Source organism: Wolffia australiana, chromosome 11, assembly GCF_029677425.1.
Source record: "Wolffia australiana isolate 7733 chromosome 11, ASM2967742v1".
NCBI lineage: Eukaryota > Viridiplantae > Streptophyta > Magnoliopsida > Alismatales > Araceae > Wolffia > Wolffia australiana.
Genome location: NC_135845.1, coordinates 15,314,956 through 15,339,357, shown reverse-complemented (window position 1 = coordinate 15,339,357; position 24,402 = coordinate 15,314,956). Strand labels below are relative to the sequence as shown.

The 24,402-nt window shown below is 43.1% G+C and overlaps 1 protein-coding gene across 1 annotated transcript; it reads left to right on the top strand.

The window, feature by feature from the left end:
- Positions 1–220: 220 nt before the first annotated feature.
- LOC144709514 (DNA repair protein RadA-like protein) lies at positions 221–24,272 on the top strand. Its single transcript, XM_078583090.1, has 15 exons — positions 221–797; positions 9,715–9,770; positions 14,424–14,482; positions 14,606–14,677; positions 15,056–15,139; positions 17,871–17,978; positions 18,508–18,570; positions 18,767–18,847; positions 19,090–19,155; positions 20,533–20,691; positions 21,787–21,864; positions 22,375–22,413; positions 22,505–22,587; positions 22,764–22,836; positions 23,885–24,272. The coding sequence occupies exons 1-15, from the start codon at positions 277–279 to the stop codon at positions 24,050–24,052; spliced, it is 1,710 nt and encodes a 569-aa protein (XP_078439216.1). The 5' UTR covers positions 221–276; the 3' UTR covers positions 24,053–24,272.
- The last annotated feature ends 130 nt before the right edge of the window (positions 24,273–24,402 follow it).

The window sequence follows — 24,402 nt, the reverse complement described above, 5'->3', positions numbered from 1 at the left end:
ACAAACCATAACAAATTGTTCCTCATGTTTGAGCAGATTTAAGTATGTGTCGCCTCACCTTACATAAAGATGATCTCAAACTTAGGACGGTGCCCATTAGTAGATATAAGTTAGCCATTTGAATGTTTTTGCCTCATTAATGGAAAATTCTCAGTAATTCATAGGAAAAAAACTCATCTTTTTACCACTTTGTGGCGGGAACCCAAATACTCAGTTGCTTAAACCATGATCTTTGTTTGAAATTTCTGAGACCCACTCTTGATCTTCCTCTTTTCGATGCCTACGGCCTTCTCTCGTCCTCTCCAACCTATTTCCATGCTCTTCCCACGTAATCTCTTCCTCAAGAAGGGCCTTCTCCTCCCTTCCAACGTTCGTTTCTCTTCTCCTTGTCGTTTTCTCTTCGGCAAGCCCACAGAAAGGAAAGAAGAAGACGATGGATCGGAGAAGAACAAACCCATTTCAAATGTAGAGAAAAGCCCTCGGCCTAGTTCTTCAAATTATGATCTGGGCTCAGATTGGATCCCTGCAACGAAGAAGAAGCCTGCCAAGGTGAAGGTTTCATGGGTTTGTGAGAATTGCGGTGCAACGCCTGGGCAGTGGTGGGGGACTTGTCCTTCGTGTCACTCTGTGAACACGGTGAAGAAGATATCTGAGTATCAGTACGGGGTGTCAAATGGATTTCAAGTGTCTGAAATGGCTGCTAGATCATGGCTTGAACATGGGTCTGGGGAGATGGTTCCGCAGAGCCTGGAAGAAGTGAAGAAGGGGATGAACCAGCTTGAATGGCGCATTCCTTTGTAAGTTCTCCTTCTTTCTCAGGATTAAGTTCATATGATGAAATTGTGGCATAAAATTATTATGGCGTTGAAAATGTTGCTTGTACTATTTTCTTTGCTTCGATTATCTCCACTCATTGTTTGAATGGAACTAAAGAATCTAGAATGATCCCCAAGAGTGTCTTGGGTTATTTTCTTCTTTGAGCTCATAAAGGGTATTTTTGTAATTTATTTCTTGTTTAGTTTTCCCTAGTTCTTGTTGTGTAAATATATTTTCTTCCTTTCCAATATCTCCACCTATTGTTTTAATGAAATTGAAAGAAACCTGATACTACTCTCATGGTTTCTTTGGTTATTTTCGTCTCTTTGCTACTGGGGGTATTTCATAATTTACTTTTAGTTTAGCTGTCCCTTAAATCGATGTAGTCCTCCTTTTTTGTTTGGATATTAGGATAGAAAAATTAATGAAGCTGTTCGACTCTTCTTTTCTGTCTCCCAAGGCTAAGTCCTTCCTGCCTTTTGTTCTCTCTGTAGGCAAAGTCCATCTCGTTTTCCATTCCGCAGTTAAGTTCAGATGGGTGATTGTTTATTTTTTTGAACTTAGAAATATCATCCTAAAGCGGTGGTCAATTTGATGCTATCAAAATAGATGAATAACTAATGGACATGATGACCCATATGGCCCTCCCCTACTTTCGCCCCTTTCCAAATCATGATGCCACTAGAAACTCCTCATCATGAAGAAGTGTGTTTGTTGAGGCTGTGCTCCCCTTAAACACCACCTCATTGCGGTGCCGCCTGATCGCCCAAAGCATTGGGAGAAACCTTCCCCATCCCATATTCCTCCTAGGTCTGCGGTCCCAAAGAGAGTCCCCAAAGGCCTTATTAGAAAATACATCTGCCCTGGGATCTGCCGTGAAGCACATATCACTCGGGCAAACTGACATGCAAAGAAGAAATGAGAACAATTCTCTTAATCCAGTGTGGGGATAATGCATTTTGGCCGAGGCATCCAGGAAGTTGCCACCTCATCAACAAACAACCAAAAATCCACACATTTATGGGTGCTTTTTGTTTCCGCAGCAGGCCACATGTGGTAATGGTACTTGGATCATTTGAAACTCCCCCTCTGATTTTCATGTAGGCATCTTGACCGAAAAGGAGGTGCTAGGCCACTCCCAGCCATCTTGTGTCTGGCTCAAAGGTCTAGGATATAAGAGCGGTTGTTGCATGCCCATCAATTCTTCTACCATTTGATCTGAAACAGCTTCTTCCAAGATTGGGTTCTGTGCGTTATCCCAACATTCCCTGACTCAGGCACATGAGGATTCTGTGGAAGGATGAAAATTTCTGGAAACTTCACTTGTTGGATGCCGCTAGCCAACCAATCTTCTGACCAGTATTTAAGAACAGAGCCTTCTCCTAGTTTGGCATCAAAAAACTCTCTGGTTCGAGGAAGCAATTGTCTCATGTTGCATCAAAATGAAGATTCCCCTCGAACTCAAACCCAAATGCCCCTCCCAATCCAGCTCTGAGCCATAATTACCCTTCAGGACATTTAGTACCCAGTCGTCCTCTGACCACATAATTCTGTCCACCCATTTTGTTGACTGTTCCAAATTCATAGACAAGGGTGTTAGTGAGACATGTCCTCTATGGGCTAATGGGCCCTGTTCTATAAGCCCATTAGCCCTATTCTCTATTCTATCTCTTAAGGGTATATATACCCCTCTTGTAACTCTCATTCATTATGTCATTACATTCTATTCTCAAACCTCTCTTCTCCCCCAGACCCTCTAGGGTTTACATGGTATCAGAGCCAAGCTCTTGATCCTAGTGGAGGACTTGACATCATCCTCCGGGTACACGACTCTAGTCGTGTTCGCTATCCAGCCTGTGTGCAGCCCTAGCCGCACACAGACCGCCGCCCGCAGGTAGCAGTCCGCGCAGCCCTAGCCGCGTGTGCAGCCCTAGCCGCGCGCGCCGCCGTCAGGAAGCCACGCGCGCCGCCCCTTGTCGCCGCGCGCAGCTGCTGTTGGCCGCGCCCCCTTGCCGTCCGCCCGCAGACAGCAGTCCGCGCGCCGCAGCTTCCGCGCGGACGTCCGCCCACAGGCAGCTGTCCGCCCGCAGACAGCAGTTTGCACGGCCAGCCGTTCGCGACGCCGTCCGCCCGCAGGCAGCCGTCCGCGCAACCGTTTGCCCAGCTAGCAGCCCGCCGTCCGCGCCGCCCGCAGCGCACAGACTAACACTCTGCTTCTGCGATTTCGTCTAGATTTCGTGGCGCGGCTTCTCCGATTTTGTCTAGGTTTCGGGGCTCCGCCCCGAACCCCGCGGGGGGCGCTGCCCCCTCGACCCCCGCCACCTGACCGCGCAGGTGGAACCGTGACATCCCGAGCATTGCACGGCTCTGCTGAAGATCTGGTGTCGTCGACTGCCCAGTGAGCCGTCTGCTGTGTGTCGAAGCCGTCTGTCCAAGCCATGGCTGATGACAAGTCTGCTGCCGCCGTCACGCCCGACGAATTCTCTGACGCCGACTTCCTCGAAAAACCGCTTTCCCATAAAGTGGTTAATCCCCTACCGCATCCACCCGACGCGGGGCGTCTTTCCGGGCCCAATGTTCTGAAATGGAGCCGCTTCGTCGAGTCTACGCTGAGAGCTCGACAACTCTTCAAGCATTGCACGGCTCCAGCTCTTTCGACCTCCCACCCTCACTATGCTGCCTGGGATGCGGAGGAGCACTTTCTCTTAAATTGGCTTCGCCTTCACACCCTTACTCCGGAGTTTGCGGACACATTTCCTCACCAGGCCACGGTCAAGGGTTTTTGGGATCAAGCAAACCTCTTTTGCGGCAAAGATGGGGACAATTGGCGTCTCCTTGACTTAGTGGACCAGGCATATTCCCTCCGCCAGGGATCCATGTCCATTATGGAGTATGCCCTGGCCCACAAACGCATCTGGGATGAGGTTGATCACTACCTCCCTCCGGACACCTCCAGCCTAATGTATCAACATACGCTACGTCTTCGCTTGCTGGGCTTCATCAGGGGGCTGAATCGAGAATATGAGCACATCCGACGCGCTGCCATGTACCGCACGGAGGGTCTGCCCACCATTTCCGAGCTGGTGAAAGAGCTTCAAGAAGAGGAGAGTCATATCCTGAAGTTTGGCCGTCAAGCTTCCGAGAATCCACGGGACTCGACGGCCCTCCTCTCTCGGCCCTCCTCCACCCCTGCATTGACCCAGGAAGGCGCTGCCCCGGTCTGTTCCTACTGCATCAAGATTGGTCATGTGGAATCCCGCTGTCGGAAGAAGTACTTCGCTGAACAGAAGAAGAAGAAGAAGAAGAAAGAGTCGGCTTTGCTTGCTCAGTCTACTTCCGGCGCTTCTCAGCATGTTACGGCAGAACAGTTTGACCGTGTGCAGGCCGAGCTTGCTCGGCTCACGTCCCAGCTCTCTGCTCTTCAGACATCCACCTCGGTGCCCTCCTCGTCTTTCTTTGGTGCGTGCTCTACCCTACCCACTACGGAGTGGTACTGTGGTCATACCGCCTTTACGGCTCCCCTGGTTGCGGATACGACTTGGGTAATTGACTCGGGGGCAACGGAACATATGACCCCCTTCAACCACCGGTTTGTCTTGTACGAGCGACATGGTGGGGGCCGCACTGTTCTTACTGCGGGTGGTGGACGTCTTCCCGTGGCGGGTATTGGGGCAGTCTACATCGATGGTCTGGGAGTGGTTCAAGGGGTTCTGCATGTTCCGTTGCTGCGAGCCATTTTGATGTCCCCTCAGCGTCTTGTTGATTCTGTGTCTTGTTCTTTTCACCTGACACCTGACGGAATGTCTCTGTCTAACAAGGTGGGGAGAACTACACCGATTAGACGCGAGCACGGGTTGCTGCTGCTGGACGATGGGGGGACCTCGCAGTGCTTCCGGGTGCAGCCCAGTCTTCGGCCGGCCGATGAGCAGCGGAGGGGTCGACTACATCTGACGCATCAGCGCCTCGGGCATCCGTCATTTGCTATTTTAAGGCGTTTGTTTCCGACTTTGTTTGTGGGTTTGGACCCGAAGACTATTGTGTGTGAGGCTTGTCAGTTGGCTAAACACTGCCGGTCGTCTTTTCCCTCATCTCAGTCTCATACCTCGACGCCACTCCTCCGCATTCACAGCGATGTCTGGGGACCGGCCCCCAAACTGAGCCTGCAGGGTCATCGGTACTTTCTGATTTTTGTTGACGAGGCCACCCGGTGCACGTGGACGTATCTACTTCGGGCCAAGTCCGATGTGTCAGGGTCTGTCTGACATTTTTGTGCCATGATCCAGACCCAGTTTGGCCGTGGCATTCAGCGCTTCCGGTCGGACAATGCCCGTGACTTCTTCAATGCCGACCTCGATGCGTTCTTTGCGGAAAGAGGGATCTTGCATGAGTCCTCATGTGTTGCTACACCGGAGCAGAACGGTATGGCAGAAAGGCGGATCGGCTATGTGACCTCGACCGCTCGGACACTCTTGGAGAATTATACGGTTCCGTGGACATATTGGGGTGAGGCGATTTTGACGAGCACCCATCTCATCAATCGCCTCCCATCCCAATCCCTCGACTTTGCTACGCCTCTTGACCGTCTCGGTGCGGCGTTCCCGGGGGTTCCATTGAAGACCGGCCTTCTTCCACGGGTATTCGGATGCACGGCGTACGTCCACGATACTTCACCGACCTTGACGAAGCTGGATGCTAAAGCTCTACGGTGTGTGTTTGTGGGGTACTCGACTCTCCAAAAAGGGTACCGGTGCTATCATCCGCCTTCCAGGTGGTTCTTCGTTTCGGCGAATGTTACCTTTGCCGAGTATGAGCCCTACTTTGGAGATTATTCTTCCTCAACCCGCCTTCCGTTGGATGAGGATCCTTCGGTTCCTCACTTGGAACCGGTTCCGTCCGCGGAGCCCACTGCTCCGACCGTGTCATCGTCTCATGATCTATCTTCCTTTGACCCTCCAGTCCCCTCTTCGTCATCTCTGGAGGTTCTTCCAGCACCTCCTATTCCCGACTTCGATGTCGCTCCCTCTTGGTCTCCTCCTGAGGCCTATTCCTCTCCGATGGTTGACACTTCCTCTCCTCTCGGCGAGTCATTGCCGACTCCCGACGAGGATTCTTTTCATGACTGTTCTCCTGATTTTCCTCCTACTCAGGCTTCCGCTCCCTCTTCTTCCGGCGATGGACCTCCTTCCTCCGATGGCAACGATGATCATCTTGGCTGGCCCATCGCCCTTCGCAAAGGGGTTCGCAAGTGCACCCGCACTCCCCTTTATCCCATGTCTCATTATGTATCTCTTGCACGGCTGAGTACCCCCTACTGGCTGTTTCTTTCCCGCATCGAATCGGATCCCATCCCTCGCCGCATCACCGATGCTATCGCTTCTCCTCATTGGAAAGCGGCGATGGACGAGGAGATGCAGTCCTTGCTCAAGAATCGTACCTGGGATATCGTCCCTTTACCTTCAGGAAAGAAGGCGGTGGGGTGCAAGTGGGTCCACGCTAAGAAGCACCATGCAGATGGGACACTCGAGCGTCACAAATCTCGACTTGTGGCTCGGGGGTTCACCCAAGCTTATGGCGTCGACTACTTCGAGACCTTTTCTCTGGTGGCGAAGATGGAGACTATCCGTCTTCTCTTGGCATTGGCGGCTCACTTCCAGTGGGTAATTCGACAGTTCGATGTGAAGAACGCCTTCCTGCACGGGGATCTGACTGAGGAGGTCTACATGCAGCAGCCTCCGGGCTATCCTCTCGGCCCGCCGGGCACCGTCTGTCGACTGCGTAAGTCTATCTATGGACTGAAACAGTCCCCACGGGTGTGGTTCGCCGCCGCCTCTGTCATGAAGGCTGAGGGATACACCCAGAGTAATGGGGATGCCACCATGTTTTTCCGGCATTCGTCCAGTGGTGTCTCCATTCTTGCTGTCTATGTGGATGATATGCTGCTGACGGGGTCTGATATGGTCGAAACTACATGTCTTGCTGCCGCTTTGGCTAAGGAGTTCGAGATCAAGGCCTTGGGCCAACTTCGGTACTTCCTTGGCCTTGAAGTTGCTTACTCCCCTCGGGGTATCTTCGTCTCCCAGCAGAAGTACTGCATGGACTTGTTGACTTTGACCGGCATGACGGAGTGCGCGCCAGCCAGCACTCCCCTCGACCCTAACGTAAAATTGGGGAAGGGGGAGGACTCGCCTCCAGTGGATCACTATGAGTACCAGCAGATTGTGGGAAAATTGATCTACTTGACGCACACTCGGCCCGACATCAGCTTCGCCGTCAACCTCCTGAGCCAGTTCATGCATGATCCACACGCCATTCATCGCCAGGCGGTCACTCGGGTACTTGCGTATCTGAAGGGCTGTCCAGGGAAGGGTGTACTCTTTCCTTGCAGCTCGGACCGGACGGTGAAGGTCTACACCGATGCAGACTTCGGGGGGTCCCTTGTTGATTATCGCTCCACGACCGGGTACTGCACCTTCGTCTTCGGCAGCCTGGTTAGTTGGAAAAGCAGCAAGCAGGACAAAGTGTCCCGCTCTAGTGCCGAAGCCGAGTACCGAGCGCTTGCTGATGGGGCCTCGGAGGCTCAGTGGATCTATGGGATACTCCATGACCTACGGGTTGAGTATGCCGGCCCGATTCACTTCTTATGTGACAACAAGTCGGCAATTGCACTGGCCAAGAATCCGGGCCAGCAGGGAAAGATCAAGCACATGGAACGTGACCGCTACTTCTTCAAGGAGCGGGTTGACGAGGGCATCTTTGACCTTGATTTTGTTGCTTCCTCTGATCAAGCTGCTGATGTGCTTACCAAGGGCCTATCCAGGCCTCTCTTGCAGCGTGCAGTATCCAAGCTCGGTATGGACGATATCCACACTTCGCTTGCGGGGGGCTGTTAGTGAGACATGTCCTCTATGGGCTAATAGGCCCTGTTCTATAAGCCCATTAGCCCTATTCTCTATTCTATCTCTTAAGGGTATATATACCCCTCTTGTAACTCTCATTCATTATGTCATTACATTCTATTCTCAAACCTCTCTTCTCCCCCAGACCCTCTAGGGTTTACAAAGGGTCTGCACACTACATCGTTGGAGACCAAGGACATTACCCCTGTTATTTCAAGATCCAGTTTCTCTCGAAAAACCTCTTTCTCTATCCTTCTAAACGACTTCCTACCCCTGTAGGCATCTTAAAGATGAGAGATGGAAATTGAGATTGCAGAAAGAATCTATCGTAGCTGCATCAAGTGGCCCTCAAGTACACCCCCCCAATCTCCTTTCCACTAACTCTATCACCAGATACCTATTTGTGGTTGAGAGCTGTCCTCTCATCAATAGTAGGTCTAGATAATGCATAAGAACTGCCCCATGGGCACTGGAGCACTGTGCCTCCTCTGGTAATAGCCCAAACCCCACAAATGCAGACTTGTCTTGATTGATCTATAGGGCTAAATTTTTTGCAAATTGGTCTAATAATGTGCATAAGCTTCAACGGTTAATGAAATCGTCTACTGCTAGAATGAACTATAATGGTCCCACCCGACATCCTTGCCTGACCCCCCATTGTGGATGGATTCATATCACTTTCGGTGCCTGTTCAACAAAATCAAAACAGAATAGTACGTAAGATCGCTACACACATGCCACACATTCAGTGGGAAAGCCTCTCTTCATTGTAGAGGACCATAAAGTATCCCAATCAAGGGAATCATATTCCCTTGCAAAGTCAATTTTCAACAGGAAGGCCTTAGTTCCCCTTCTCCTCCATGTTGCTAGTACTTTGCCCCCGACTACTATTCCATCAATTCGCTGAGGGAATGAAGGCTGTTACCTTTTTTACTGTCTTAAAAGTAACTTGCAATGCCATCACAAAAGTAATCAATAATTTCTATATTTTGTTGTCTTCATTCTATCGCCGTCCGAATGATGAGCATGGTCTTATTCTTTCAAGGGAATTTTTGGCATTTTCCCTTCGATTAACTTTCAATAAGCACATATAGTCTTCCCCTAAGGGCGGCAATGAAGAACTTGTGGAATGGCTGAGAGATTCGAGCATGTTGTTATTTAGTTTCTTCTATCTTTCTCTCGTTTTATCTCTCTCTAGCTTTCCTATATCATTCCTGATGGAGACTCACCCAAAGTCTCTGTCAGGGATAGTCCGATCACTTGCAGTGAACAGTCGCGCTGTCATTGGGAGGTGCCGTTAGACTTTTTGAGCTACACTTCTGACAGCCAACAGAGCGTCCACCCTGCGCATTGCTCATCTCTCTTATCTCTCTTTCTCTCCCTCTTTTCTTGTCTATCTTTCTTTGTCTTGTTGCTCAGCTCTCTCTTATCTCTCTATCTCGTTTCTTGTTGCTCATCTCTCCCCTTTATCTCTTTTGTTGCACATCTCTCATCTCTCTATCTTATTTCTCGTCTCTCTCTTGTTAGACATCTCTCTTATCTATCTATCTTGTTGCTCATCTCCCTCTTATCTCTCTATTTCGGTTCTTGTGTCTCTCTTGGTGCTTGTCTCTCTCCCTTTTGCAGTGCTCATCTCTCTTTTATCTCTCTATCTCGATTCTGCGTCTCTCTTCTTGCGCATCTCTCTTTCTCACTCTCTCACTCTGGTTGGTAGTCTCTTTCTTATCTCTCTCTCTCTCTCGTTCTTGTTGCTCGTCTCTTTCTTATATCTCTCTCTCTCTCTCACTTTGCTCATCTCTCTCTCCCTCACGTTTCTTGTCTCTCTATGGTCGTTTTGATTAGTGTGCAGTTTGGATTTCCCCTACATAACTGCCCGCGCTCAGTGCGCAAGAGGTTTGGGGTGGTTGGAAATTCACCCAAGTACTGCAAATTTCTGTGCCAAACTGCGCGACCATCCCTAATCTCTATGATGTTCACACATTTTTTTCTGTTTTATTTTTAGGCCTGGAGCTTTTGGAATGGAAGTAGCCAGAGTTCTTGGTGGTGGTCTCGTACCTGGTATTCTTTTCACTCATACAAATTTCTTTATATCTGGAGTTAATTTAACAGTGGTCTACAATTTTAGTTCTCATTTGAGTTTATTCCCATGTACTCTTTATTTGTTCCTCGAATGTGAAATATCTGCTTCTTTTTACATATTTTATTGCAGACACATTTGGCCGTATTTTAAGGCGTTTAAGGAATAGGAATATTTTCCCATCACCCGAAGACTTGTTTGTGTGTAGCTTCCATTTCGATTAGTCATATTTTCTCACTGTCTGACAGTTAGAGCAACGGAGTCCTGCTGCCCTACTACTCTCTCTCCGTGATCCTATCTCTTTCTTTCATCAATCTAGAAATCTACGCTTTTCTTTCCCTCCTTTGTTGATCTACGCTCAAGTGGACCCGTGACACGTGAGGCCTAGTTAAGTGCCTAGTATGATGATATATGAAGTTTCTTAGTTCACACCTTTCCCCCTGCAGAATGGCTGTGGTGATCTTTGATTTGATCCTGACTCCGATTTATGAGCACTGTGGGCCTGGGAAGGACTGTGAGCCCATTAAGGACACTACTCAAGTGCCCTCCCAAATAGAAAGAGGCAGAAAATGTCATCGTGAAGCAAACGCACACTTTCTCTCTCTTGGCCCCATTCACACCTGCAGACATGCAAACAGAAGGTTCCCTAAAAGGTGCATATTCTTGAATGGCTGCGCTTAAGGAGTTGCTGTGTGACACAAGTCCTCCAGATGCAAATGTTCCTCAACACCCACGCAATGTGAAACATGCGTACATAGGGTGAGGAAGGCAGTTTGCAACTTTTATTCGAGTGTTCTTTGGCTTCAATGTTATGGGACTTGCAGAAGCTCACAGGGGTGGATGTTGCTTCCAATGAGGCCTGTTGGGGCCTTATCTGTGAGGCGAATGCAGGGGGCATATGGAGTGGAGAAGGCTCACATGAGAGTATATTGTTTAAGGAAGGACTGTTTTGACGGACAGTATCCTGCATGATGTGGAGAATTTTATTTCATATTGGTTTATGCTAGTTAATCGTACTTTTTTCTTTACATATAATGTTATTAGTAAGCCACATTCTATAAGTGGCTCACCGTCCCATTCTGTTCTGTTTCACTGTTACGTATGTGAAAGTATACGTGAGACTATTGTTATGTTTGTTATAAAAACAATATAACTTTTACTCATGTGACTTGTTACTTATTCTCGACGTGAGAGTATACGTGGTTCATGCTAACTGAATAGTTATATTGGAAAAATCCTTATTCCCCCTTAGGGGTTGATGGGTACAGGAGAGGCCTTCTCATCACTCTTTTTGATGTTTTTTTACAGTTTAGGTGGAAGTGAAGGGTAGGTGGAGGAGCAATCTGGTCGTTTGCGTATTTTAAGTTCATATGTATGAACATAATATCCACAAAAGACCACATATGAATGTACAATACGTTCATATTTATGAACATAAAAAACACAAAAGACCAGATTGCTCCACCTACGTCTGAAGTGAAACGTACACAGTCAAAAGGGGATCAGCAAGAGCAACATCAGCCAGGAGGCGATGAAAAAGACAACCTCTTCTGTTCTTTCTACGAGAAGAAGCACCACTCCAAAGATACATGTTACAAACTCCATATAAGACCCACCCTTGAAGGGAAGATTTATAAGGCTATGGCTCAGAAGACTGAAAACACTGATCCACAGCCTCATGGCACCAAAGAAGCTCCAGGTGCTACACTCGAGGATCTGTAGAAGCTGGAGAAGTTGGAAGCTGAACTTTTTCATCTGACTAACATGTTCAGCTCACATCTCTGGCCCAATACATGAGGAAAATATTTTCCTTGATTCTGCTACATCTTTCAATTCTCCCAAGCTAATGTGGGTGTTAGACTGTGGTGTGACAAATTATATGTTCCCAACTTGTTATTTACTGATCATTTTCTGGTCAAAAGGAAGTCTTGAATGCAAGAGAGATTCTGCAGATCGCTGGATTGGTGACCTTGAAATCAAGGCCCTGGAAGGCTTAAAAATGTGTTCCATGCGCTTCAGTTCAAGGCACATTTAAATCTCCACTTATGGTAAGTCTTGCCTAGGGACTGTAATCTTGAAGCCCTCTGGAAGTGTTTTCTGGAACTTAAACTCTGGTGGAATTGAAAGCAGGGTCGAAACCCAATTCTTTGGCTGTGTGGCATTTGTTCATATTTATAACCGAGAATAGAGGGAGCTAGACCCGAGAGTGATTAAATGTGTTGTGGTCAGGTATTCTCGTACCTGGAAGGGTTATAAATTTTTTGACTCTATCTCTCTATCTGTTCTTTTTAACTGTGGAACCTTTAATGAGAAACAGTCTTACTTTCAGCCTCACAATTTTTTGGCTCACGAGAGACTGGAAAGGTCCATTGAATTTGCAACTGTTCTTTATACTTATTCCCAGGGAAAATGCAAGACAATCAAGGGTGTCAGCCGAGATAATTAGCTATTCTATTCTCCGTTTTTTTATTTTCTTTCTATTTCTGGACCCTTCTTGTATTGGGCCTCACTTGCATGTACAACCTGGCAAGTATATAAGCCAAGGAGCTCCTGTAAAAACATAAGACAGTCTGATTCTTGAATTCAGTTTCCCGCTCCTCTTCCTACAGCGTTGTGGAGAAGTTGTGGCGTCCAGAGAAGAAGAAAGGTACGTGGTGTGAAAATTGTCAAAGGGAAATCTCTGAGGTTCCCTGGGTAGTTGTGGGACAGTCTATGGAAATCTCAGAGACTCCCTGGGAGACTGCAATAGCCAAGGAAGATTTCTGAGGATGGAGAGCTACCAGTAGTATCAGAACAAGGTACTGTTGCAGGGAATTGTGGAAATGCTTGGGTTAGTTCTCAAGCAATGGCAAACCCAGGAGATGCAGTTGAAGAGGACATTGTTTCACCAGTCACAAAATTAGGAACCTGCCCAAGATGATGAATCAATTTTCCAATCAATTTTGCAACATGAAGGGGTGAGGATTTTTACAATTAAACCTCCCTATTCTATGGCTTATTCTATGTCATACCACAGACTTTCGAATTCATATCTGGCATTTTTGACACATTTGTCCTCTATGAATTCCCAAAAACAGTGAAGGAAGCTCTATCTATAATAGAATGGAAAGATGCCATGGACCTTGAGATGGAGGCGTTGGAAGACAATGAGACCTGGGGGTTGGTCAAATTGTCTCTGTGCAAGGAAGTTGTTGAATGCAAATGGAAGTACGCACCAAAATACAATTGTGATGGTGTTTTTTTCAAAAAAATAAATAACTTTAATGTCACTTGGTGCTCTACAAGGCCTGGTTGGTGGCCAAGGTATTTACCCAGTCACAGGAGATGGACTATTTTGAAGCATTTGTGCCCATGGCATTGTTAAATACGGTCAGAGTAATCGCCCACATAGCCCATCTGAACTGGGACGTGTGTCAGTGAGATTGTAAAATGCTTTTTTGCATGTGGAAATCAAAGAAGTGTATATGTTTCCTCTCCCTGGATATCACATATCCCATGATAGAACTTTAGTGTACAGACTAAAAATGGCTTTCTATGGGTTCAAGCCATCTCCTCAAGCCTGGTTTGGGAGGTTCATCAGAACCATGATGAAGCTTGGTTATTCTCAGAGCAACATAGATCACACCATACTTTTCAAACATGGACCACTGCATACAGCGACGGTTTTGATAGTTTATGTTGATATAATAGGATGGGAAATGATGCACCAGAGGCAAAGTTCTTGGACCAGAGTCTTTCTAGAACATGTGCCATTAAATTTTTGGGCAGACTCAAGTACTTAGCACTGAAGTCGTGGCATATTCATCTCACCACATAAATATATTCTTGACTTTACTGACTGAGACAGGAAAGTTTGATCGCGAACCTGCCATCAACCCATGGACTCCAATATCAAGATTGTGCACGATCCAAGGAAAATTTATCTCCAGGCTGCCCACCAAGTGCTGTTATATTTAAAGATGTCTGGGGGGCACAAACTGCTGTTCAAGAGGAGCGGAGACATCTCATTCATTGTATTTACAGATGCAGACTACGTCAGGTGCATCATTGACCATGTCCTGGAAGCTCTGAAGGGAGCCTGGTGTCCTGGAAAAGCAATAAACAGAAGGTTATTTACAGATCCAGTGCTGAATCTGAACTCCGCTCATTGGCTCAGGGTGTTTGTGAAGGACTGTGGATCGGGTATATTCTTGGAGGGTCGATACTTGGCCTATTTAAACCAATCAAGCTGCAATTATGACAACAAATCAACTCTCACTATTGTTGATAATCCAGTACAGCATGTGAGGATCTAACATGTTAACATCAAAAACATATTTTTGAAGGAGAAAGTAGATGGTGCGTTGTGATAAGACTACGTCTGTGTCTCTTTCCTTTTTATTTCTGTCTTGAATTATCTATTGAATCATACTGGGTCACATATTGTTAAATATGCCATTATGATGATTTGCCATGTCAGCGGACTCAAAGGTATTGTCGCAAATGGGCTCGACCCAATAGCAATTGTTACATGTTTTTATACAGACGTTGAAACACTAGTGGAATAACTTTTCTCTCGGTGAAACTCTGGTGTGGTAGGGCATCTTTCTGTGAGAGGGTTGTTGTATCTCTCTCACTTTTCCTGTGTTCTTTAGGTTCCTTGGTTTTATTTGGTGGCGATCCAGGAATTGGGAAAAGCACCTTATTATTACAGGTATATTTATTTTCAACGTGTTATTTTATTGCTTTCAAGCTTTCCACTTGGGTTCATGGCCAAAAGTCTTCCTTAGACATGTTTATTAACATTAAATATATTTTTTTTATCTCAAATATGTAGATTGCAGCCTGTTTAGCTGAAGGGCTTGGTTCTGAAGGACTTGCTCGAGTTTTATATGTTTCCGGTGAAGAGGTCAGATAGTTCTTAGATTTTCATTCTGATTTCTCTCAGTAGTTGCGTAAAGTTCCACAGTGCTGTTGAATTTACAATACTTTAGTTAGTGAAGCCTGTTGAAATGAATTTTCGTCCGATCCTAAATTTATCTCCTGAATGAAAGATATTGAAATGTTTTGTGGTTCAAATCAAGTGCTGCTACCCATTATTTCAAGCCTTTTACTGAAAGCGTGAATAATTTATTCCCATATTCATTTTTTGTATGATCCGTCCATGTAAGTCTATGCAGAAGACTTGAAAATATCTTGATTGAGCAGATTTTGTGCTGCTGTGTGAAACAATCATTGTTTTTCAGCTTAATAACAAGTAATGACATGGTTTCCTTTTGATGTGCAGAGCATGGACCAGATAGGTAATAGAGCTGATCGAATGCAAATTTCTGAGACTGGATTATATTTGTATTCAAGCACCGATGTTGAGGTACCCATAAGCTTTCCAAATGGACATCAGACTTTAGACTGTTTTTGCTACTCATGATATTAGCGATTTAAGGCAATGGCTGATTCAACGCATAGAATACAAATCGGATTTGGGTTAAGATGTGTGAAATCTGCCTTGATCTGTTCCACTTCAGTGGGATTAGGGTTTATAGAAAAGAAAAACTCAGATTCGAGTTTCGGGCAGATTTAATTACGAGCTTACATTTAAGTGGGCCTAGGCCTTATTAATTTAAGTCACTTGTTCCTCACATGGGAATAAGTAACTTAAAAACATGTTATGTGGGCTACTTATAATACTTGTCTTGCTTACAGCACAACCATAAGAAAGAAAGGATTGCAGCGCTCATAACACACGGCCCACTTGCATAACAAAGAAAAAACATAAGTAAAAGAATGTCAGACTAACAAGACGTAATGTAATAGTTCTTCTAAGTATCGCCCGCTAAATTTAGATTATAGAATGTAACATTTTTTATTTCTGATTTTCGTTTCTGCATTAAATGTAACTTATTTGATGACATCTGAATATTTCTATGTGCTGTCGTGAGAGAGATATTTGGGAGAAAAAGTGTGCATGATGATATTCTGTGTCTAAATGTAATTAACTCATGAAGAAAAGGGCAAACATGAATGTATTAAATGAAACTTATGTCAGCCGAAATATTGTTTCTTTTTGTTATATTTCTTTTTTTGGATACTTTCTTATAGTTGTAATGGGCCTTCTACTATTAGCCCATTCTGATGCACAACTTGGCTTATATGTAAGCCAAGGAACCCCGTGAGATATACAATGTGGTTATATTAGTTTCTTGAATCTCTTGTCTCCTCCACATATCTAGGGTGTCCTAGAGAATTCTATCCTGAGAGACTGGAGAAATTCTGTTACATTATTCTGAATTCTTATGAAGAAAAGGGCATACAGGAATGCATAGGTTGAGGTGCTTGCCCTCTTCATTGACAGTTAGTAAGTGGAGGAAATGATCTTTCTCTGGAGTTAGGATTTACCCTACAAAAATGATGTAGTGCAATATTAGTTTTTTAGAAATCCTCTCTGTGGATACAAAGCGGAATCAAGAGAGAGAGACCAGATCAAAAAGGCTCAGTCAACGCCTTAGGTAAGAAAATAACTGATTCTTGAAAATAACCCCTTGTTAGAACATTAGCACTACTTTTGATGAGTGATTATTCTGTGGTTTCTTGGCACAAGTAGCTGTATATGGCTGTCGCGAAGGCAAGAACTCCCTATTTGGAAGTCCTTGAGGCCTTGGCCTTTCTAACTTCTTATCTTCTTCTTCTCTCTTCCTTCTATCTTCCTCATTTTTTCCTTATTTTTGTTAGATCACTATGGGGATCGTCATAGGATAGTGTACTATGTAAAAACCTAGCTCACTTTACATAGGGACTCCTTAGTACAAAGGCACATTAACCCCTATCTCCATCAACTTTGATAAATTAGTGGGTATTCTGGTAATTTTGATTGCTGGGTTCACTTAATTCATAACATTATAGAGTTGACCAAGAATCAAGGTAGTACACTATCCAACGACGACTACTGAATTTATTGTTCTCAAATAATAACAAAAACATAAAATATATACAGAGTGAAGCTTTTCAGGAAAAGTAATTATTCTACATCTATGAGCTTATAGATGTCGTTTGTGCTCCATATCTAGCGAAGTTGGTCTACTGATACGAATCTTCCTAAAGTATAGAAAAGAAGAAATAAATCAATATTGATTATGAATAGTGACAGTTATGACAGTTATGGGGACTACTCAAATATATCGTTAGAAACTTCCTGTGCGTCAAGGCAGCATTACAAACCAGTTAAAGCATCTGAAAAGACACCCAAATGAGGCACCTCTTCATGAAGAATCCAGGGGAGGCATACAACAGACACTACCTTTGGATATGTTCGAAGAAGATAATTGAAGCAACTGCATAAACTAGGATAGTATAAATACATGTAGATATGTGTGTATGCCTCAGGAAGAAGTCTCTCAAGAAGAAGCGGGAGGATTTCCTAAGGCTCTTAAGGTATCCTTAAGAGAGTGGGAGGCGAGTTATCGCCTTGTGAGATAGTTCTGTAATTAGTGACTAGTGTACTTGTATCCAAGACTTGATAATATATTGTTGTATCTAATTTTTCTATTCTGAAATTGTACCATCGGAGAAGACTGTATCATCTACGTATGTATGATTCATTATTTACAAGATCTTACCAAAGAATGCATAAACGTAAGATCAATTAGTGACCGATAAAGAAGAGGAGTGGGATCCAGGGTGGGATTAGACATTTTTTTCAAGAAGCTCCTGGAGTTAGTGGTTGCAGAGCAACCTAGGGCTGGAACTGTGAGAGAACACCTGCTGTCAAGGAAAAAGGGAGAATCCTCTTAGATTCTCCAAGATTGGTCTCCAAGAAAATTCGTAATCTACCTGTCGTTGTGGATTGTTCTGCACTGGTGACATTTTTCTCCCATTCTCGGAAGTATTTTCTCAGTTTGACTTCTTGATACAAGGTTACATATCAGCGTGCAATTCGATCTGCTTATGATGGTGGCTTACTCATTTTTGTGCATTATGAAACCTGTCTTCTCCATATCCTTGTTTCCCAACTCCATAAATTGTTTTTTTCTCTATTCTGAAAGATTTGAAGCTTTCCTACGCGAATAATCATTTTGGAAGGTGACATCAGCTGTTGCTATTTTCAGGACATACTAGATAAAATCCGTGTATTCTCTCCAAAGGTGTTGGTTATTGATTCTATACAGACTGTCTATTTGAGAGGGGTGGTTGGTAGTGCTGGAAATGTTATGCAGGTGCTGTAATCCCTTCTTCCAATTATCATAGTAAATATTTCTTAAAAAAAAATATTTACTTGTGCTATAGGCGTCATAGACTAACATGAAATTTTGTGTGATTCCTATAATGAAAATTCATCTGTACCATTTACCTATCTTTGAAAAATGATGATGTAACTGATATTGATTCCTTTGGTTGATGAAACATAATGAATTCATTTGCTCTTTGCACCGATTACGTGGAGATACTGATTACTTGTTTACGGCCTTTTTAAATTTCACATCGCTTACATACCGTGACCCATGTGAAGTGCTCTGTATATGATCCTAACTTATACAGTGACATACCTATTCTGCATGTATTCCCCCTGAGGACATAACTTATTTCAGATATACATGGTATCTCGGTGATCTAATTGTTGTCTAGAAGTTTTTCTTATGGGTTCATGTGCTTTTTAGAGAATTACTCATCTTGTTAACATGAACTGTCTGTACTTGATGTTTTCTCAAACTATGCCCATTGTTTCTCCAACATGGTTCCTCATAGGTGAAGGAGTGTACATCAGCACTGCTACGTTTCGCCAAGCAAACGAGCATACCTGTTCTTCTGGTACGCTATCTTATGGTCCACTTATTGCCATTTCAATATATGTCTAAACAATTGGACTCAATTTTCATTTGAACAATATTAGACGTTGAATCCATTTTTGGAGAAAAACAATGTAGAACGCACAAAATTATGGTTTTTTTGTGGTGGGCAGGTTGTGGTTTTTTGAGTATAATATCCGTCTTTCCATTTTTTCTAGATTGGCCATGTGACGAAAAGTGGTGATATAGCGGGACCTCGTATTTTGGAACACATTGTGGATGTGGTTTTATATTTGGAGGTCAGAGCTGGGGATCGTGTTACATAAATGATTTCTTTGCGCAACAAATTTCTGTCATGAGATCAGAAATGTTATCTGTTTATCCTCATCGTGTTAATGGATGAGTAGACATCAAATCATGCTAACTTAGATTTGAGATCTAGAATATACCGAATTTTTTTTAATTTTTTTAATGTTTAGGTGTTTTATATGGTGATGCCTGATGTTGACTTGCATATTATGCGTTAATTTGTAATATTCAGGGAGAGAGATGTTCAACCCACCGATTACTGCGATCTGTGAAGAATCGTTTTGGATCTACCGATGAGGTATTCCCTGTTTCTGTATCTGCCTTAAAAGCCTATGATAGAATCCCGAAAAATACTTCACAAACGAATTTTTTACTTGAGTTGTTGACTTCACTCACCATCTTATACTAATATACTCCGCCTCCCTCGATCACCCACCGTGGAATCTCACATCTTATACTAATATACTCCGCCTCCCTTGATCACCCACAGTGGAATCTCAATTCCAGAATCGTCACCTTCAGATCTCTCATCGAATACAGCTTTGCTCCTGCACATTCTCCTCTTGGAAAGCCAGAAAATCCCCCTTATTTTTTCCTCAGCCCTTTATTTATACTTCCATCGACAGGGGGAAGTTAGTTACTACTTTCATTAATTGGCATTTGCTTCTGCTCATGACTCTTCCTTTCCATCTTCTGCTATGGTCGTTATTCTTTCATTTCAATTTCGTAACGTCTTCCTTTCGTATTGCCTTGTTGGTACTGTAACAGCCTACCCCATTTTTTATACAGTTTCACTGGATCTTGTTTTTCATACCAGGCTTGGTTGGAGAATGTTCTTTAAGAGGATTCAGTGGAACCAAAAAAATTGAGGAAACTAGAAAATTTCAAGAACCCCTATTTAGAAGTAAATGATCAAAGTTTTATGGTGACAAATAAACTTCATTACTTCAAAATCTAACGTTTCAATGGTCAGTTATAATTTTTAAATTTTTTTTGGGAATTTTTTAAAACTTTTTTTCCAACGAAAAGAATGGGTTTCATTCATGTTGCCCACTTGAGTCTGGCACGATGTCTACATCCATTTTGAATGTTATTGAAACATAACTGGAAAAATTCTTTATAAGAAGTGTGACTGGAAAACAATGTGGACAATTACCAAGGTTAATGATAAAAATGTCTTGGACGAAAGCTATCTGGAAAAATATAACTAGTTGTGACTATTTTCCTATTGTTTTTATTTTTTGCATATTCTTTGAGTGTACTTGTGTAATTACTGATATGATATATTTTGAGTGACACAACAGATTTATAATTGATTTTATTCGAGTGTTCTATTCTACAATCAATAGAACAAGCCCAAGCATTGTGTCTCCTGTTTTCATTATTTCCCATAGAATCCATTATAAGTGTTCTTTTCGTGTCTAAAAGAGTTTTATGCTTGCACGAGAGAAAAGGAATCCGAATATCCACTCTTGACTGAGTCTTGTGGCGCCTTCCTTTTTATATTTCTGTTCTCTTGTTGTCCAGTAAATCTTATGTATTACTTTGTGCAGGTTTTTGTTTTGTGTATAAGTAGGTACTGTTTTTGGATGACCTGCATACTGATTCTTTAGTGTTAAGTTTTATGATTATTACGTCAGAGGAAAACTCATCCAATGATTTTTTTTACTTTTAGCTTGGTGTTTTCGAAATGTCAGAAACTGGCCTTCAAGCGGTCTTAAATCCCAGCGAGCTTTTTCTCAGCGACAGTCATCACCATGGTTCAGAGGTTTTAGCTGGTCTTGCAGTTTCTGTTGTCATTGAAGGGTCTAGAACTTTTCTTCTTGAGATCCAGGTATTCCTTTTCTTTTTCCTGTTTCCACTTTATTTGTTGCATGGTGACTCCAGAAAACATTTAGGCCTGCAAACTCGGGCTTCATTCTCTAGTGTGGGATTACTCATTTGCAGAACTGGGATCTAGAACCTGGGTGCTACCACATATCGCGTGGATCAAAATCTTAGCCATCTATGTCTCCTTCGATGATTTCAAACCACCAAAATTCCATTGATTGCTCTCTGAATGTTTAGTTTGTTTAATGTTATGTTTCAAAATTCAGACGTAGCAAAAGTTTCCAGCGATAAGAAATAGCATCTTCCGTACTACACTTAAAAAGACGACAGGTTTCAAAAGAAATTGTGAAAATAACGATTGATGCAAACTTAGTTTTAGATTTAAGTTTTTAATGAGCTAGATCTGTCTCAATCTCAGTTCTGGTTTTTAGCTGGTAACTTTCAGAAATGCATGAGTTGTTAATGAAGGATGTTTGATCTGCTGAACCCTTAAAATTCTGTTATAAACTATGATGATCTTGATCAACCCCCATGTTCACACCAGGCGAGAGAAGAGGCTATGACCCAATAACGCCAACAAGCCTAGGAGAAATGAGGCCTTAGTGTTCATGGTTCAGGGTGCAGTTGAGTACGAACAAATAAAGCAGGGATCCTCAGTTAGAGGCACTTGTTAAATTGCCTTCTGAGAAATTCTATCACAATCAGCCTTTATTTTAGCACAAATCGTTTGAGTAAGCTCTTAAGGATGGGTCAAAAGAGCGCCTTATTTTATTTTCCTCTTATCAGTATCCAATTCAATTTTATAAATGAACGCCGTATTGATTTTTAAAAAAATTAAAGTCATTCATTTGAGGTCTTTTTTTGAACTGAATTGTTTTGTCTCTACTGTACAAGTTCCCCGAATGAGCATAGCCAAAGAAACTCTAAAGAAAAATGTGTTAATTTGGGCTCCCTACGCAATGAATCTTCTCATATAGGGAGTTATGGAATAATCTATGGTCCATCCATCACTTTTGCTTTTATCTGCACTCATTTGTTTTCTTTTTAGGGATATGTATTCCCTCCGTTGGATTGGTGTGACACTCCATTTCTTGTTTAGGCTCTTTGTGCTTCTGGATCGACAGTTGTGAGGCATGTCAACGGTGTATCCGCAAAACGAGCTGACATGTTAATTTCTGTGAGTAACCTTATTTCTTAGCCGCACTTTTTGTGAGTTTAGAATCATTGGGCATTCATACATTAGCAGCTTTCCTATGAGTTAATGTTTGCTTTAGGATGGTTATTAATCATTAATACTGTGACAAACATCATCAACCCTTCAAAGGCACCATACGTGTTTTTTCAAGATGAAAAAACCTTATTTCGTCCGATAAAAATAATTGATGATTATTTTTATTTCTTAGTCTCCCTTCGATCAGTTTAGAATCATTCGGCATTCATCCAGCGCTGCCTTTGCAACACGTTATTCTTTGTTTTAGGAAAGGAGTAGTTTTTCAGGATCAACGATTAATGATAACTTTTCAAAAAAAGTGATTCATGATAACTTTTTCTAAGAAGTGATTCATGAAACTTATCATTAATAGTGTGATAAAGCACCATGAATCTTCCAAAAACAGCCTTCTTGTTTTTGGAAGATTCATTTGATTCGTCTGATTACTTGCTGATTCTTGGATATTTGATTTCTCAGGTTCTGATGAAACAAGCAGGCCTGAAACTCGAGAATACTGTAAGTGGCTCTTTTTTTCCAAAATTCAACTGGCTGGATTTTTGGTTTTTTTACTTTTGCCTGAAGTTTTTTTTTTGGTCGGGTGTATCAGTCCATCTTTATAAATGTGGTCAGCGGGTTTACTTTGACTGAGACAGCAGGGGACCTCGCTCTAGCAGCTGCGATCTGCAGTAGGTATGCTGTACTATCCCATAATCAGGCAACTATCCTGATTCAGGTTTTACTCTGTAATTAGTCCTCATCGACAGCTTGAAAATTGTTTTTTCTAACCTTTTCCTGAGAATATTTCTCCATTCATTGTGTAATTCATTTTTATTTTTTATGCTTACTGGGCTTCACTGGATGTGCAGCTTCTTAGAATTCGCCCTCCCCAACAATATCGCTTTCATTGGGGAGGTTGGCCTCGCGGGAGAACTCCGCACGGTATGTTATCTCTCTATTAATCTTTCTCTTTCTCCCTCTCTCTCTCTCTGTACCGAAGAACAAGAAGATGATTTCCTGCATCTCCTTTCATTCTTCCCCCTTCTTTTGTTGCTCTCATAACACTTTCAAAGGGAATGCTTTCATCCGTTCTCATCTTTCACTCTCTCTCAATCTCTCCCTGCTGTGGAGTTAACTGTTCTCTCTCATTCTCTTTTTTTGTGGACGCGTTCATCCACTTTCATCCTCTCTTTTCCTATTGAGCTGATCTCTGCCCGTATCAGGATTATATTTCCCCTTTCATTCATTCTCTCTTTTCTTTCTTATTTTCCCCAATAGCCCATGAAAGTGAATGTCTTTCGTTCTCATTGTACTTCACCTTCTTTTTCTCTCATGCATTCACCCTGTAATGTGCTGAGGAATGGTTGCACCCTTTTTTATGCTACCCATTCTTTTTATTCTCTCAGAATAGTTCCATCAAAATGAAGGTTTCATATGTTCTCATTCTTTCTATTTTCCTAATTTGCCAATGAGTGCCTGCATCCTTTCTCGTCCTTCACCTTCTTCCTTTCTCTCTCCCTGTCTATCTTTTTATTTATCTATTTCTCTCCAGCCAGTGTAATCTATGCATACTTGCACCCTTGCTCATTCAACCCTTTCAGCCATATTATTTCAGAATAAGTCCATCAGAATGAATATTTTCATCCGTCTCTCATTCTACTCTTCTCCCTTTCTCATTTGCTCTTTGCATCCTTTCACACCCTTCATCTTCTCCCTTTCTAATTTGCTAACTTGTATTATTTCACCCTTCACCCACTTCCTCTCTCTCTCTAATTGTTTAATTTACATCTTTTCTCACCCACCACCTTCTTTCTCTCTCTTTCTAATTCGTTAGTTTGTAACTTTTCTCATCCTTTTCCTTCTTTCTCTCTCTACTAAACCCATCAAAGTGAAAGACTTCGTCCATTCTTGTTCTGATTCTTCTTCCTCTCCCCCCTTTCTCTATATACTTTGTATCTGCCCATCACTTACACATTCATTGGAAAGGAAGGTTCCGAGAATGGACAAGAGGGTTGCTACCGTGGCCAAGCTGGGTTACAGCAAGTGTGTGGTCCCTGCCTCTGCGATGAAGTCACTCGCTGGCCTCCAGCTGGATATCGCCATCGTCCACTGCTGTAACCTCACAGAGTTCATCAACAGAGTTTTCAGAGTCTCTTGACCTCAGAAAGATGGAGGCGTAGTTTCATGGACAAAAGGAAACTCAAAATGTTGGGTAATTGGAAAATGTCTGTAAATAATAAGTACCAATGCTATTTTGATCAGTGCGGCTTCTGTTGTAAGCTTTTGGCCGCATACTAAATATCATTTAAATTTGTTTTTTCAGATGTGTTCCTTACTCCCTAAAGGTTGAAAAGACTTGTGTATTTTTGGTGGATTCATGTATTTTGGACTTTTTTATATTTATTAATTTGATTTGGAAAGAAAAAATTGTACATACTGTAGTAGCCCACTAACATTGGCCCATTTCAGACTCTCTCCTCCCCACTATAAGTACCATGTAATGAACCG